Genomic DNA, 16,117 nt, shown 5'->3' on the forward strand with positions numbered 1-16,117 from the left:
CCCAGCATAATGTATTTCTATGTCATATTTTTTGGGTCCGCGCAATGTGCTGACCCCAGAAGCTCACTGCTGTTCTTGTTACCAAAATTTTGTATGCAAAAAACTAGAGGTGATTTCCAAAAACGTTTATCACCCTTTTTTTAAGTTAACACCAGGGTTTCCCCTACACCTTCAAAACAAAACAGGGGTTTCAGCAAGGACATTACATTACTGTCATTATCACTCATAAGGCATGTCACATGGATGGCGCGATTGGTTAAGGTTGTGTTCTAAACAACCAAAAGTTGCAAGTTCCAACCGCATCTTGGTATTCACATTTTTTTTTTTTTTTTTTTTTTTTCAATTTTAAGAGATTGTATTTTTTTCAATTTTAAGAAATTTTAATTTTGTACAATTGAACATTCTAAATATTATTGTTTTTATCTTAGCTCTTCCAAAAAACCCAATATAATAATTTGCATCTGTACCGTATTAAGCGTGGAGGAATGCGCGGACTGGTGAACAGTCGCTCTTGTTTTCACGTTGCGTACAGTGCAATGGAAGAACCAGCATAAGTACTACAGGTTTTGTTTATATGAACTATTTATTATAACAAAGAATGCCATATATGCCATATACATGTTTTTTCAAAGGTGAAAGATTATAAATTGTACCATAAGTTGTGTTGATATTGATTATCATAACAAGGAAACCTTTTATATATTTTTCAGAGGGTGGACGACTGGAAAGGGAACTGAAGTACACCTCAGATACCTTGCAGGGAGGGGAAAGAAGTGCAAGTCAAGTTATAATTCAATCTCCAAAATACAAAGAAACAAATATTTTAACGCAAGAAAATATTCAGTTACATCTAAATGCATCTTTATTAGCAACGCAAGTTACTGTGGATATGTTTGACATGTAAACACAATATTTTTTATATGGCTTTAATGAAATAAATCACTTGATATAAAATATATTATATATATATATGAACATACAAATGCACTAATGCATCTAATGAAGTAAATAAAACTTATGAATGACATGTTTTAACGTTAGTAGCATAAGCTTTATTACCTGATGATGATATATGAACATCTTTTAATGTATGTAATAACAAAATGAAATATAAAAGAATAATAGTAATAGAGAATTTAAATAATAATAAAATAATATAATAAATTAAAGTTAAATTTGACAGTAATAACAATAGTTATTGTATATGTTTATTGTGCCAATAATCATCTACAATAAAAATAAAAACTAAAATTATGCACTAAATAATTTTTTTTTCTTTTACTTCAGACCATGGACGTTGAAGGATGTCTGTTTTGTTGAAAAATTTCCAGCTTTTGAAACAATTGTAGATATTGTAAGTTGTGAAGTTTCATATCAAAATTGTTCTTCATTACACTAGGAATATGCTTTTTAATATTACTATTTTTATTTTATGAATGAATGAACGAACTAAACCTGGATTTGATCCAGGTGTATAACTGCGTAAACAAATGCGCCCCTGCTTACTTGCAAGATCTGATTATTAAATATAATATAAGCCAGACATAAGTGGTCTCAGGTCTACTATGGACACCCTTAGGCTGAAGGTCCCATTTATGAGAACCAGGGCTGGTGACAGTTCGTTTTCTGTCCTTCGGACCCCAATATCCGAATGAACTGCCCCTTTCAATCCTTAAATCATCTTCATTAAACATGTTTAAGAGTCAAGACAAGAGTTTTCTTCTTAAAAAATGAGTAAGATGTGATTTTGCCTAGGTCACAAGGGTCCATGACAGACTTGTTTCCCAATTTCAGACTTGTTTCCCAATTTATTTGTTGTATAATTATTAATGTTTTACACATTTTGATGTTTTCTATTGTTATATTGTTATTTTGATGTGATGCTAAATGCTTTGGAAAAAGCGCCATATAAATGATATAAAAAAATACAACCTTGAAACATTAGGTTTGAATGTGTAACACTCCCATTTAGATCAGTGTTCCATATGTTGTATAATGTTTCAACTTACCATAGATGTTCAAATGCTTAGTCCACTCTAACCAGTTTTTCAATGAAACATATCTGATTTGTCCATATAAAAAAATACAACCTTGAAACATTAGGTTTGAATGTGTAACACTCCCATTTAGATCAGTGTTCCATATGTTGTATAATGTTTCAACTTACCATAGATGTTCAAATGTTTAGTCCACTCTAACCAGTTTTTCAATGAAACATATCTGATTTGTCCATATTTGGGTATTAAATTATTTCACACAAAACTTAATAATTCGAATAGTTCCTTGAAGCATGTCTATTTAATATGAATTAATACCAGTAATGATTAATTATCTTTGTTTGCAGATTTTTGAACAACTAATGCCTTGTACAATCATCACTCCCTTGGATTGTTTCTGGGAGGGTTCAAAAATACTAGGGCCTGATGAACCAGTTTTTATTCAGTAAGTTTTAAAAACAAATTAATAATAATAATAATATTAAATAAAAATAAAATTTATAAAATGCACATATCCACTGCAGTAGTGCCCAAGGCGTTACAGAAGAGAGGAATCAAAAATTACTGTGAACCTTCTACCAGAGAAGAAATACCACACACATTCACTGCACTTCAAAGCATGATGTTTCTCAAAACAGTATATAAGTGACAACTTAATAATTGCTTTATGTTGTATTATGTGAGAAATAATTGTTAAGTGCTTTTATGCTTTTTAAAGTAGTTGTTCTTGAGTCTGTGAATATAAAAAAAAATCAGTTCAAATGCCACTTTGAGAGTAATTATGTTGGAACTATCCATGACACATTCGTAATGTCTTGGAAATACTTCGGTCAACTTCATCCACCCTCCCTCTGGAAAATAAAAACATTAATTTTGAACCTGTTCCTGTAGTAGGGGCGTTGTTTGTTATGAAGCGGAGTCATTTCAATGGTGCACCACCTAATTATCCGCATCAGTGGCGCTACTAGAAGAAGTAATTTAAGTTACCAGTTGCTTGGAATTCAGTCGGGAGCCTTGGACATAGTAATCATTATATAAAAAGCCCTTTAGTCATGTACTAGGTTTACTGTAATAGTGAACTTTTTCAGGTGACTTAATTTCTATAGAAACACAACAAAAAATAACAGACTTGTTGGTTGGTTATTAAAAGCGTGACAGGATCGACCAAATGTAAAGAGGAATTTTTAGTTAAGCTATATTCAAAAGAAATAACAATAGCCAATTGTTTTCTATATAATTAAGTGAATTCTGTATAAATAATTAAATGAATTTTCTTAAATGGTTGGTAAATTTTGATTTGATTCATTTCAAATAAATTTTGCTTTTAACAATTTTTAAAAATGTTCTGATTCGTAGGGGTATGACACCAGAACCTTTGGTGTGGTCCAACACAGATCCTTATAAACTCGTTAATCAGTCTTCTGTATCCGGTTACTTTCCAGAAAACATTAAAAACATGATAGATGCTGTAAGTACAAAGAAATCGCTTGTTTTCATTTTAGCAATTGTTTCTAAAATAAGACATGTTTGAAAATGAATAGTAAGTTATTATTATGCTCGTGTGTATAGAATATGTATCTTATTTTTTTAATTGGTGTAACTTTCCCAATTCAAATTATAGTGAGCTTATTTAAAAATTATAAAGCTTTAGTTGATTTATGTTCTGCTATACCGTAGGTCTTTGTATCAAAGCACAAATGTAATTCACAGATTATAATTAACATGAAGGTATGAAAAATACAGTATCATAAGTTCTGTTTGAATTAAGAAAATCTTCACCATGTTTTTAATACAGTGCTAATGTCACACTTTATTTTAATACTCCCAGTCTGGGATAGGGCATGGGTATCAGGATAGACCGTGTCTCAACCCTTACGACCCAGACTGCCCCTCGAAAGCACCAAACAAGATCTCTAAGGAGGTAAGAAACAGTGGCTTGTCAAATGGGTGTGGTAGGACATCCTCATGCCCATATGTGTAAAGGTAAAGGTAGGAGAATAACCACAAATTTGCAGCATCATTGTGCTGAATTGCGTATATAATGGACTATGGAAAATCACATGAATATGTGTAAATCACATGAATTTTCACATATGAAAGATTTAGAGATGTTTTATGTTACACCATATTTGATGAGGGTGGTCTATATTTATGAAATTGTACAGCTTTGTTTTTTTCCCCCCATTGAGCAGTGTTGGTGAAGAATTTTATATACTTAAAATGTGAAAAGCATGACCGGGATATTGTTAATGTATTTTTATCATATAAACTATGAATTCATTTATGTAATTTCTTCAATTTAAATGTCTGATGATTTCCTGTACCCATGGCTTAATATTATGTTGTAAAAAAAATAATCTTTTTTGTTACACATTGATTCTTATTTCAAAATTCTGCCATAATGTAACCTTTGTTAAAATGAAATATGTTTTTTTTTTTTGTTTTTTTTTGTATTATAATTTAATTTTTGTACATTTCAAAGATCCCTGATTTTACAACATTGATGACTGGTGGATGCAGTGGCTATGCAAAATCATACATGAAATGGCCAGAGGAATTAATAATGGGTGGAATCAAGAAAAATGCCAGTGGTCATATTCAAAGGTATTCATACTGGATATTTATTGAGCTTCTGATTATGCCATTGAATATTCATTAGTTTATTGCTATCCTAATTAATATTCATTAGTCACCTGTGTGTGTATAAAATTGAATTTTATTATTTTTAATTAAGATTAATGAATTTGTAGCTTGTGTTTGTGTTTGTAGTCTTTCATTGTGTTAATCAGCAGTTGTTGTTGTAAACTTTTTCTAATGTTGTGAAAGTTAATTTTATCAATATTTTCTTGCAGTGCCGAGGCCCTTGAAACCATCTTTCTATTGAATAGTAAGAAAAACATGTATGACAACTTGATAAACCATCCACGAGTTAGCCACATCAAATGGACGGAGGAGAAAGCAGAAGCCGTATTGGATGCCTGGCAAAAGGAGTTTACCAAGGTAAGAGGCAACTGAGTAAATAAGGATAAAAAGTGTCTAATGAAGATAAGTATAAGCAATGTTGATTGTGATTTCTGGTGGTGAAGAAAATGGGCACAGGTGGTGGTGGTGATGATGAATGGTTGTGGCGGAGATGATGTTGGTTGTGGTGAACACTTGTGGTGAAGATAATGGGCACAGGTGGTGATGATGATGTTGGTTTGTGATGATGAAATACACGTAAGAATATAATAATGATGCAGGTAACCTCCTAATGACACCGTTAATAAAAACAGTACGTAGCAATTTTTCTAAGGCACCTATCATATCTACCAATATGTAGGGCAGAGTTTTTAGTTCCCATGTGAATATTTCACTTACAATAAATTCCCCTTTGTTCTTTTCTGTTAGGCTGTTCGCAAGAGTGCAGCCGAGCATCCTACACAAGATGTAAATGCTTTCTCAGAAGCTTCCATGAACGAGGTGCTGACAGAGTTCTCTGAGACTAGCCTACCTAACGTCGTTGGTGGCTACATGTTGATGGTAAATAACATTTTTTCCCATTTTTTTTGTATTTGTGTATTTACTATGGAATGGAATTACAATCTTACTTGCCTTTTCTGAATTCCAGGAGTATTTATAATAATAAATATGTAATAAAAGTAGGTGTGTAGGTGTTTAGTCTAAATAGTAGCATAAAGCAGTTATTTTATTTGGTGTTTATAGTATTGCTCAATCTTACACATTCAGTTGATTCCGCAACCTGCCATGTGGGAAAAAATCAGATGGAATTTTCACTATGGTTTTTTGGCTTCTTTTTCACAGGTTCTTTATGCATTTCTAACTATGGTCAAACTGTGTGATGGTGTAAAGTCCCAAGGTGCAGTTGGCCTGTTTGGAGTGTTACTGATTAGTGGTACTGTGGTTGCAAGTCTTGGATTTTGTGCTTTTATCGGCATTAAGTTCAATGCATCTACAACTCAGGTTAGAAAATGTTTTCTTACTTGTTGCAAGTCATACACAAGTCTTTAAGAACCAATTTATTTTTTAATACATTCTGTTTATATAGAAAAAGACAATTTGTGGGGTACTGTGTGGTTTAGAGGTTAAGGTTAATTCAAGGTTCGTGGTTCAGTCTTTGTACAGGATTTTTCTCTTGATCAAAACCACTTCATACCTCTCAAGTATAAACTATTACAATGGGTAATGATCCTACTGTAATTGATCTCAAGTTTATGAAACTGCCCTTCATTAATATTACTGAGGTATCTAGCTAGATACTAATTGGTAAATTACGTACAATCCATCCATCTATTTGTGTTAAAACCTTATTCATTAAAACAAACACAACTATTCCAAAAAAAAAAAAAAAATTATAAATTCTTTGTACCACACTATAGAATAGTTATTGCGCAGTCTATTAAATTATTGATTTATTCCAGTAGTTTAATACAAACTTACGAGAATATCGGGTCATAACAGAGACACACTTCTGCAAAAACGTGTGATCCTCCCCTAGAGATCGATAACTGTCGTATAGCATACTTTTCAGGAATAAGTGCAATTTTTTTACGCCTTGTAGCAGGAGATCTGTTGTGGGGTGGTTAAAATAGACTACTCATTAAAATCACTCTATTCTTTGTTAAAATTCCCCAAATTATAGGATTCTTATGACGTAAGACAACTGGACCAGTTAAAAAAATATAATTTTAGAACTTCTAGGTAGCACGCTATAGAATATTTATTGCAAGTTTATTACGTTCTTGATTTATTCCAGTAGTTTAATACAAACTTACAAGAATATCAGGTCATAACAGAGACATACTTCTGAAAAAACGTGTGATCCTCCCCTAGAGATCGATAATTGTCGTACAGCATACTTTTCAGGAAGGAGTGCAATATTTTTACGCCTTGTAGCGGGAGCTCTGTTGTGGGGTGGTTAAAATAGACTACTCATTAAAATCACTTTATCCTTGGTTAAAATTTGCCAAATTATCTAAGCCTGGTGTCTCAATCAACAATTAAACAGGTTGTTAACATTAACATACCATTGAAGACATTCCTATTATTGTTATCAACTGAATGTAGGTCATTATGTAGGTCATGTTGTGTTCTTATTTTAAGCCTCTTGATTCATGCGCCTGACATTAAAGAAATTATGACAAGCAGTCTAAATGTGTGTGAGGGGTTACCGCTGTAAAATGTAGGTAGGAGCATGGAGGTATAAAAGCGACCTAATTTATCACATACGGATTAAAAATACAAGCAGAATTTTTAAAAATCTTTTCTGTCCTTATATATTTATGTATGTACCTTGTATGTATGAAGGTCTATATATATGAGGCTTGCCATCCCACAACCAGTGTACTGTCACTAAATGTTAAACTGAGAAATTAACATAAGAATATGGCAGTATTGTATACTTAATACAATAATAATACAGAGAAACCATAAATAATTTTACTCATAACTTTGGCAATAGTAGGGCGAGTCAATTTTCTTGTTTTCGTCACTGACTCTGGTTTTGGCATAACAGACCCATATAGTACATAATATATATAACATATGCATGCATTCATGTATAGGAATTTCATGTAACTCTAGTACTGTAATAACTATATTAAATTACTCTGTGGAATAATAATATAAAAAAAACCATGCGAATAAGATGTAATGTAAGAAATTAGGTCTACTTAATATCCATGGTTATAAAATGAATTGTAGATAAAACAAGTTTATCTCTGATCAACTACATATATTTTGATTATAATTTGTATTTAATCATCAATAATAATATAAATATATATAATATCATAATGTTTTATTTAAAATTAGGATTCTTGTCTCATTTCATAAGTCTTTATTATCATTTTCAGTTTTCTTTCACCGTTTGTTTCATTCTAAGTTCATTTGTCATTTTTTTACCACAATACTAGTGTCAGATAAAAGACGTCAATGTCAGAGTTTCCCCGCAATAAATCGGCAATAAATCGCACATTTGAAATAATAGCTATGTGCTAAGTATATGAAATAAAGTACAGGCTACAGTGCATGTTAAGGTAAAAATGGGGACACATCAGAGGTGGTTATATACTACATCTATGGTGGGCAGTGTTGTTTGAATGGATTTAATTACACCCAGAGGAGTGCAAGAAGTGTAATAGGAGAAAAAGGGTGCGCATAAGGCTGCCCATAGTCGTTATTTACCCGGCTGATAATTGGACAGCTTGTCAGATTCTCTCGTCATAAATGTCACCATGTGACATATGTCACATGATTGACTTCTGCTTGGAGGATTGATGTTCATCGAGTCAAACTTCAGCAAGACATTTGATCGATCATTAGTACTAATTAATTTCATTTATGAATGTTTTTTCTTACATACCCATGAAATTTACAACTTTGAATTTTACATCTGACAGAATAGACAGGTCCTGTTTTCTATATCCGTAACCGTAACCTGGGTGAATATAATATAAGAACGTACATCTGGACTGGAATTGTAATAAGGATTAACAAACGGAATGTATTGCCTGTAACGAAATGTCATAGTGTATAAAAATCTCTCAATACTTTAAATAAAATAATATCAGAATTAAATATAATTGTTTTTATTTTTTTGCAGGTACTTCCATTTTTAGCACTGGGTCTTGGTGTTGACGACATGTTCCTGCTAGCTCACTCTTCAGCATCATTACCAAAAGAAATTCCCACATTGGTAAGTTTATATCAAAATCACATTTTGCTTGCCTTCCAATTAAGGAAAAAACATTATTAATAAATTAATGCACAGGTCTCCCTCCAAATAAAGACCACTTTTGGGACCAGGGTTTCTATGGTCTTTAGCAGGCTTAGTCTGTAATAAAAAAAAATAATAAAGATAAAAGAAATTTGTTAATTTGGGCCCATAGAAAAGTTATCTTTAATTGAAGGTGGTCTTTAATTGGAGGGTCATTAATTAGAGGGAGGCCTATATATAGATAAAGAAATATATAAAACCTATATTTGTTTTATGTGCTTTGCAAGTTTACCCATGGATCTAATAAATTTGGAACATATCTGCAGCTTCCTGCAGGAATATTTCATAATGTTTAATTAGTATTATTCATCACATTTGCATTTTTTAAAATATCTAGTATACTCCAGTGTGATGTGAGACATTGTAGACTATAAGTGCATTTCTCAAAGACAGAAACATGTTACCACGTATACAGACTCAACCACTGATATCAGGAATTAATTTGTTCAATTATAGCATTTGTTTCATTTCTTGATAGCAGCTTTTCATTATGGTTTTAATGTAATAAGAGTCATCAAGTCTTGACATTTTATAGCCTTCCTGTCTAGTCTTTTAATTGGCATCTTGATAACTACTTGTTATCAAATTTCTGCAAGAAATGCAAAACTGAATTTTAGTGATTAAAATTGCCCAATCAATAAACATTTGTGGTGATTGAAGAAATAGAAGGTTGGAGCTGAAAATCATTCATGTTTTTAAAAAGCAAAGTTAGTTAACATTTTCATCTCACGTTACTGGTTTTATTTTCAAGAAAAGTGTAACCCATTAAGTGCCATGAATGAATGTGCACATGTTATCCCAGAAAGGGTAGTTTGGCAATGGAGTGTGAAATTAAGAACGTAGATAACAACTTGCTTCTCTCCTTTCCTTGCTGAACCTGCTAATTGCTGTGTGGTCCTGGTTTTCAAATACAGAAATGTAAAACAACTATGCAAACCTTAGCCTTGAAGTATAACATGATGATTACAATTGCAGTAAAATTGACATTTATAGCAGTAATCGATGGAACCTAAAATTGTACATGCAACAATTTATTTTTACCAGGGATCCCAGGTCTCCGAAAGTTGTTTATTATAGTTTCTATAGTGCTAGTTTACAAACAAAGTGGTCACTCGTTCTTCGCAATAATTCGCAAGATTGTGAAAAGAGTGATTGTTCTATGAATTTCTTCTATAAAGTGGAAAAATATTTAATTATTTTCAGGAGATATATTGTACAAATTATTACATGTTAATTTAGAACTAAATTTTAAATGATCAGAGGCTCCATATGCCTAGCAAAACCACCAATCATATTAAACTAAGATACATTACTACTGAGATTATTACAGTTAGGCATACAGTATTGTAGATAGAAGCCTCATCCTACTGTATGCTACAGTACAACTTTGGTAGGCTGCCTGTGTTAAGATGCAGCAGTAGCCTCAAGGTGGGGTCTATGCTAATGAGGCAACTGGCAGCCACAGCCTTATTGAATTGTGAGTCCTGTTGATTGTTGATGGCATATGGTGCCAAAATCCTATCAACTGATGCTTACTCCAAGGATGCTCACAAAGTGCTTAATAACAAAGACTCCAAAAAAGAAAAATGGATATTTTGTGAAAAGTAAAATATAGGTAGGAGTTGAGAGTTTTAATTGTGTTTTTTCTGTCAGTTTATGAGTTGGCCAATATAAAGTACATTTGGTAATATTGAGATGATAATAAATTGACAATATTTCAATTTAAAGAATTTTAATTGATAACTATTAATAGACAAAATAAAAACAATATAATTTAACTTTATACATTATACTCTTTATTTATACTATATTGAAAATATTAAGTTAAATTAATTAGAAAAAAAAACTCATTAGATTTTGATTATTTTATTTGTCTGAAAGCAAAGTAATTCAAAATTCATGATACGATATGATCGATGGTGAAAAAATTATTATTACCATTTGATTTTTAGGTGAATTTTTATCATAAATCCTGTTAAAGTATAGTTTAATTTGAAAAAATATTTTACTTTACGATTTTACAATTTGTGAAAATTAGTATAATCAAACCAAACAAGACTGGTCTATTTTTGAGGTTGCCCAGAGTGGCCAATCATAAACTGATCACCAACACAAACAAAAATCTACTGGGCAACCCAAGGATTTCTTTTACTTAGCTAAAAATGTTCAGAGTCTATACCACTGGCCTAACCTACCACCCAAGATCATGTTCTTAGCTGGCAGAAGAATCTTAGTGGGTGGTATAAATATTTGGCATGCTCTTGTTGTACATGGGATACAGCCAAATTTCATAACTGAGCTCAGAAGGAAGCTTATGATTGGATCATGAGCTCCAAGTTAAGTAGAAGATATCTGATTGGTCAATTGGAAATAACTACAGGCACTCTATGAAAATGGAAAATTAAGCTGGCAGCAGTTATGAAAATATGGAATCTCATTTTGATTATATATCTGAAGTCATTTTTGTGGCATACATTAGAAAAAAAGTTCAATAGTTCAAGACATAATAGTTTTGCTAAATTGATTTATAGATAATAATTTTAGGGATATATATATATGTATATATATATAAATTTATATCCAACTTCCCATGACTGCCTCTTAGATCTCAGAACTGCAGGATGCTGGGTCGACTGTTTTGTTGCTGTTATTTCGTATTCGTATTAACAGCTGTACCAACATCGTCTCATCTCACCATTTTTCCGTCGTATTGTGCCAAAAATAATCTGGAGTTAAAAATTTAAAGAACATATACAAACTCTATATTCAGAAGAATATTTCTCAAAATGATATCTTTAAGTTCAAAATTGTTTATTAATTTATTTATTCTGTCTTTTAACTGCATGCACTTTCAGTACTTGTGTACTGTTTTCCGAAGTGGTAAAGTTACATATTAAACAAATGTTAAAAAACAATGCAATTAAAATGTTTTAAGTTAGGTTTTTAAAGTCTTAATATTTCAGTGCAGTGTTCTGATAATTTAATAATTTTAAGTACAATAATAGTTTGACATAGTACATCTACCATGCATCACTAGAAAGTCTTTTTACTGCATGCACTTTCAGTACTTGTGTACTTTTAGGTTTTTAAGGTATTAATATTTCAATGCAATGATAATCTAATAATTTAAAATACCATAATAGTTTTGAAAAATTATCTGGCATGCATCACTAGAAAGTCTTGCTTTAAGAAGAACATTCAACAAATTGTTCACCTCTAGAGAATGTCTACTGCTATAAAAATCATAACAAAAAAAAAGGATCAACTTCATACTTAAAAATATATACAACATTCTGTTGTCAACCTATTTCCTTTACTTTTTCCAGCATCTTTATTTAAATTCTGCTATTAGAAGGTCAAACATTTTTTGATCTCAAGCTTATAAAAATCTTTGGAAAATTTGGAAAGTTTTTCTTGTTTTTAACTTTGAAAGGAAAACAGGTGAGAGAAGTCTTGAAAGTTAAGACAGGTCCTCACCTTTTACCAGATTCTTGTATGTTTTAGGCCCATTTGTGTACATGCAATATTGTCCATATGTTTTTGTATGTCTGTTCATTTCACATACAATCATAGCCACTGTCATAAATAATTTCAAGTTGTTAAGGTTTCTTTGAAAGATTGTTTATGTTCTAAAGGGTGTTGATGTAAATATTTGCAAGTGAACTGACTTGGGTAAGGTGAACTCTCCAGGTGGCATCTGCTCATGGAAAAAAAATGATGCCTTTAATTAACCTCACAGTTTCGGTGTATACTATGTAGAAAGGAAATGTAAGAATAATATATTGAACTCAATTTTTCAATGAACTTAAAATTTACTGTATACAGGTGCAGGTTTCTTGAATTTACCTCTAATTTTGAATGAACTTGGCCTTTTACGGCCTAACTTCGTCCTTGATCTGTGCCTTTCATCACACTCTAATTAAGATTTCTAAACTTGAAAAACATTCTGTGATTTAAACTTTGGAATTGCTTTATTTTCCAGACATTTTTCTTTATAAAAAAAATCCAATCGGTTTTCTTGAACCTAGAGTATTCAACTCTATTATAATTTTCGTAAGATTTTTAAATTGCATTTGTTGAAAATATACTTCTTTAAGGAATAATTCATTAAAATAAATATTTGATTTTGTCTTTATCAGATCAAGACAGGGGAACTTCTGAAAAGGACCGGAGTTTGTGTTTTTATGACATCCCTCACCAATATGAGCGCATTTCTCCTTGCAGCTATAATTCCAATTCCAGCTCTTAGATCTCTTTGTTTTCAAGTACGTTTGACTTGTGTCTTTCTTCAAATTACCATTCTATTGATACAATACTAAACAAATTCCCAGCTACTGTAATGTTACAGTCTGGCTTATTATATCTCAAATTTAGTACTACCACATAGTGTTTGAAAACTTAATGTTCAATAATAATTTATAAATTTATAGTCTCTAGTATTGGAAAACAAGGACAATAAGCCATGCAAAACTTTACCTCTACTCATTAACTACGCATACTCTCTTCACATGTTTTTATGATAATGTGTTGAACCATAATATTTAAAATCCTTCTCCAAATTTGATATCCTATTTTTCTTAAGACTTTAGTTTTACTTGCATATTTATTTTTTTTCAAAGGTTATCCAAATTGTTTGATGACTGTCTCTTCATTATTGTTAAACTTTTGTCACAAAAGCAAAAATAATTTAAGTTCTCGCAGATAACATTTTTTTACTACAACGAGTATCAAAAGAGAACAAGCAGCTTTTTTTTCTAACTTCAAATTTTAATTCATTACAGTATGTCAAATATGATCATGGTGCCCTTAGTTGTGTAGCTGATTCAGGGCCCTCAAGGAGGTTAGGGTCATGACCTCGCCAGATACCAATTTTCCTGATAGTATAAAATTGCAACTTGCATGGCCACACAGTGTTCTTTTATCAGAATGTCTGCAATTTATTCCTTGAATAGAATTGAAATCACATTTTGCATTCCAAAACATTAGAACATTCAACTTTAATGTTAGTCTGCATATCTGACTGGCAATTTTTTCCCCTTTTTTTTCAGTTTGCAATCATTGTCATTTTCAACTTTTTATCTGTAATCCTCATCTTCCCTGCAATATTAGCACTAGATTTAGAAAGAAGAGATTCAAAACGGGTAGATATTTTCTGCTGTTTCAAAAGGTATGTTCTATACTCCATCTATTTTAGATAAATACATTCCTAACCAATTAACAGATGATTAAATACATGTACTTTTGTTTTTATATTCTTTGCATAAGTTTTTTTAATTGGCTGGTTGGTATTGAAAGATGTTTTAATAAAATATGAGAGAAAATTGAATTGTTATAGTCTGTACCTTTTTGGAATTTAATAACTTATTTATTTCTTTTAAATAAACAATTCAGTGCTTTAGGTAAATTTGTTAGATGCAGTGTATGTTTAAATGTGGCAGAGCCAAGCCAAAGGAGGAATAAGTTGAAATTTTCAAAATTAAATTTTTTTACATATTATGAAACTAGGCATTATTATCTACACAATGCAAATAAACTCACTTTGATAGGATAGTTTATGGCGAAGTTATGGGCAATTAAATTTAGGATATTTGGTAAGTGTATTTTGAGAAAACTAGCTTTGAAAATCAGATTTTATGTCTGTACGCTAGGACAAGCTCTCTTAAATACCATTTTTAGAGCATTTATCGATTAAAAATCCGAGAAAGGTAAATGTAGGATGAAAGTTAAATGTTTAATATGTATGTTTTAGAGAAAACGAAAATAGAAAAAAATGACCGATTTCATGTTTGTGTTTGTGCATTTATTGGAAAACTGCCTGTGCGACTTATCCCTCCTTTGGCTTGGCTCTGCCACAAATTGCTCATTACAATTTATCTCATGTGATTATGATTATATTTATTAGGTTAATTTACATCAGAACAATATGTATTTCTTTCAGTTCAAGTGCAAATAGGGTGGTAACGATACAACCCTCCCCAATATCAGATAGCCCAGATCTGAATAGTAATCGGCGTCATCAAAATCCGATGGAAACACACATCACGCTCCACTCAACTGTAGAAACTGTAACCCATTTAAGGGATGATATGTCAGACCAGTGTGTCACTGTGGTTGAACCTTCTACAACCATGACGTGCACGACGACGCCAGATGTACGTGATTGCGCAAATATGCAAACTGGCGTGCGGTCGTCCTCTACGAGAACCTTATTGAGACAGGACTCTGTAAATCAGCATGTTACTTGTTGGAGAGATAACCGCAAGAAATTTAAATGCTGGAAGTGGTCATTGTCAGGATTCGTCAAGAATTACTACGCACCGTTTCTAATGAACAAATTTGTAAAAGTGAGTAAACATTCTAACAGAGACATATTGCAAATATTTAAAATTGTTGATAAAATGAGTAAATATATTATATTTATGTGGTAATAGAAAAAAGAAATGTACACATCAAAGAAATAAACATAATGTGTATTATATTTGAAACAAATTCTCTTGAATTACATCCTTATCTTACATTTTTTTCTAAATTACTAAATATAATTTACCACAAACCACCACAATAATTAATTTGATATATTAATTTAAAATTTGTTAAATACATTTTTAAAAATTTCTTTTATAGGGCGTTGTATTATTAACTTTTGCTGGATTTCTCAGTGCAAGTGTTTTTGGAATTCTGCGAGTAGAAGATGGTCTAGATTTAACAGACGTCGTTCCAAGTGGAACAAGAGAGCAGGATTTTCTCCAAGCGCGATTGAAATATTTTAGTTTCTATAATATGTATGCAGTAACCATGGAGGATTTTGATTATCCAAACAATCAAAAGTTACTCTCAGAGTATCATAAAGAATTTCAGAATATTCCGGAAATTATTAAAAATGCAGATGGATCATTGCCAAAATTCTGGTTGGATTATTTCAGAGAGTGGTTACTAGGTGAGTACTTTATGGTAATTTTGTGTGAGGTTAACAGAAAGGCAGTGGCTATTGTTACACTAGGCTTAAAAAAATTGTTAATTCTGATTGGCTGTTATTGTCTTAATATAATCCATATGTAACATCCAATCAGAGTTAGGAATTGGTTTAAGTGTAGTATGACAACAGCCACTGCTTAAAAGTAAATCCCCTAATCCTGTCCATGAGGAAATATATGCAACATGGAAGGCAGTACTTTTTCAGCTGCTAAGTGTCAGGGTTATTCAACATTATTATACTCTTTTTCCAACAATCTTTTACATCTTTCTTCATTTTCTCTCATTCCTTTTAACAATCTCCCACATTATCACATTTCGTTAACAATGAAGTAGATTATGTTGAATCATAGATGTCTAAAATGTTCCG

At 31.6% G+C, this 16,117-nt stretch overlaps 1 protein-coding gene across 2 annotated transcripts in view; it reads left to right on the forward strand.

The window, feature by feature from the left end:
• The window catches only part of LOC117106419 (protein patched homolog 1-like), a 50,165-nt gene that overhangs the window by 25,401 nt on the left and 8,647 nt on the right, over window positions 1-16,117 (forward strand). For both annotated transcript variants that reach the window (XM_033247782.1, XM_033247783.1), the window contains exons 4-17: window positions 711-900; window positions 1,288-1,354; window positions 2,345-2,442; window positions 3,354-3,465; window positions 3,826-3,918; window positions 4,480-4,601; window positions 4,850-4,997; window positions 5,388-5,519; window positions 5,802-5,960; window positions 8,602-8,694; window positions 12,915-13,040; window positions 13,824-13,942; window positions 14,714-15,119; window positions 15,400-15,712. In XM_033247782.1, the coding sequence (XP_033103673.1) occupies window positions 711-900; window positions 1,288-1,354; window positions 2,345-2,442; window positions 3,354-3,465; window positions 3,826-3,918; window positions 4,480-4,601; window positions 4,850-4,997; window positions 5,388-5,519; window positions 5,802-5,960; window positions 8,602-8,694; window positions 12,915-13,040; window positions 13,824-13,942; window positions 14,714-15,119; window positions 15,400-15,712 (2,178 nt within the window). The remainder of the gene's footprint in view (window positions 1-710; window positions 901-1,287; window positions 1,355-2,344; window positions 2,443-3,353; window positions 3,466-3,825; window positions 3,919-4,479; window positions 4,602-4,849; window positions 4,998-5,387; window positions 5,520-5,801; window positions 5,961-8,601; window positions 8,695-12,914; window positions 13,041-13,823; window positions 13,943-14,713; window positions 15,120-15,399; window positions 15,713-16,117) is intronic.

The sequence above is a fragment of the Anneissia japonica genome, unplaced genomic scaffold (genome assembly GCF_011630105.1).
Source record: "Anneissia japonica isolate Jap-2015-1 unplaced genomic scaffold, ASM1163010v1 scaffold287994_len634616_cov204, whole genome shotgun sequence".
NCBI classification, from domain to species: Eukaryota; Metazoa; Echinodermata; class Crinoidea; order Comatulida; family Comatulidae; genus Anneissia; species Anneissia japonica.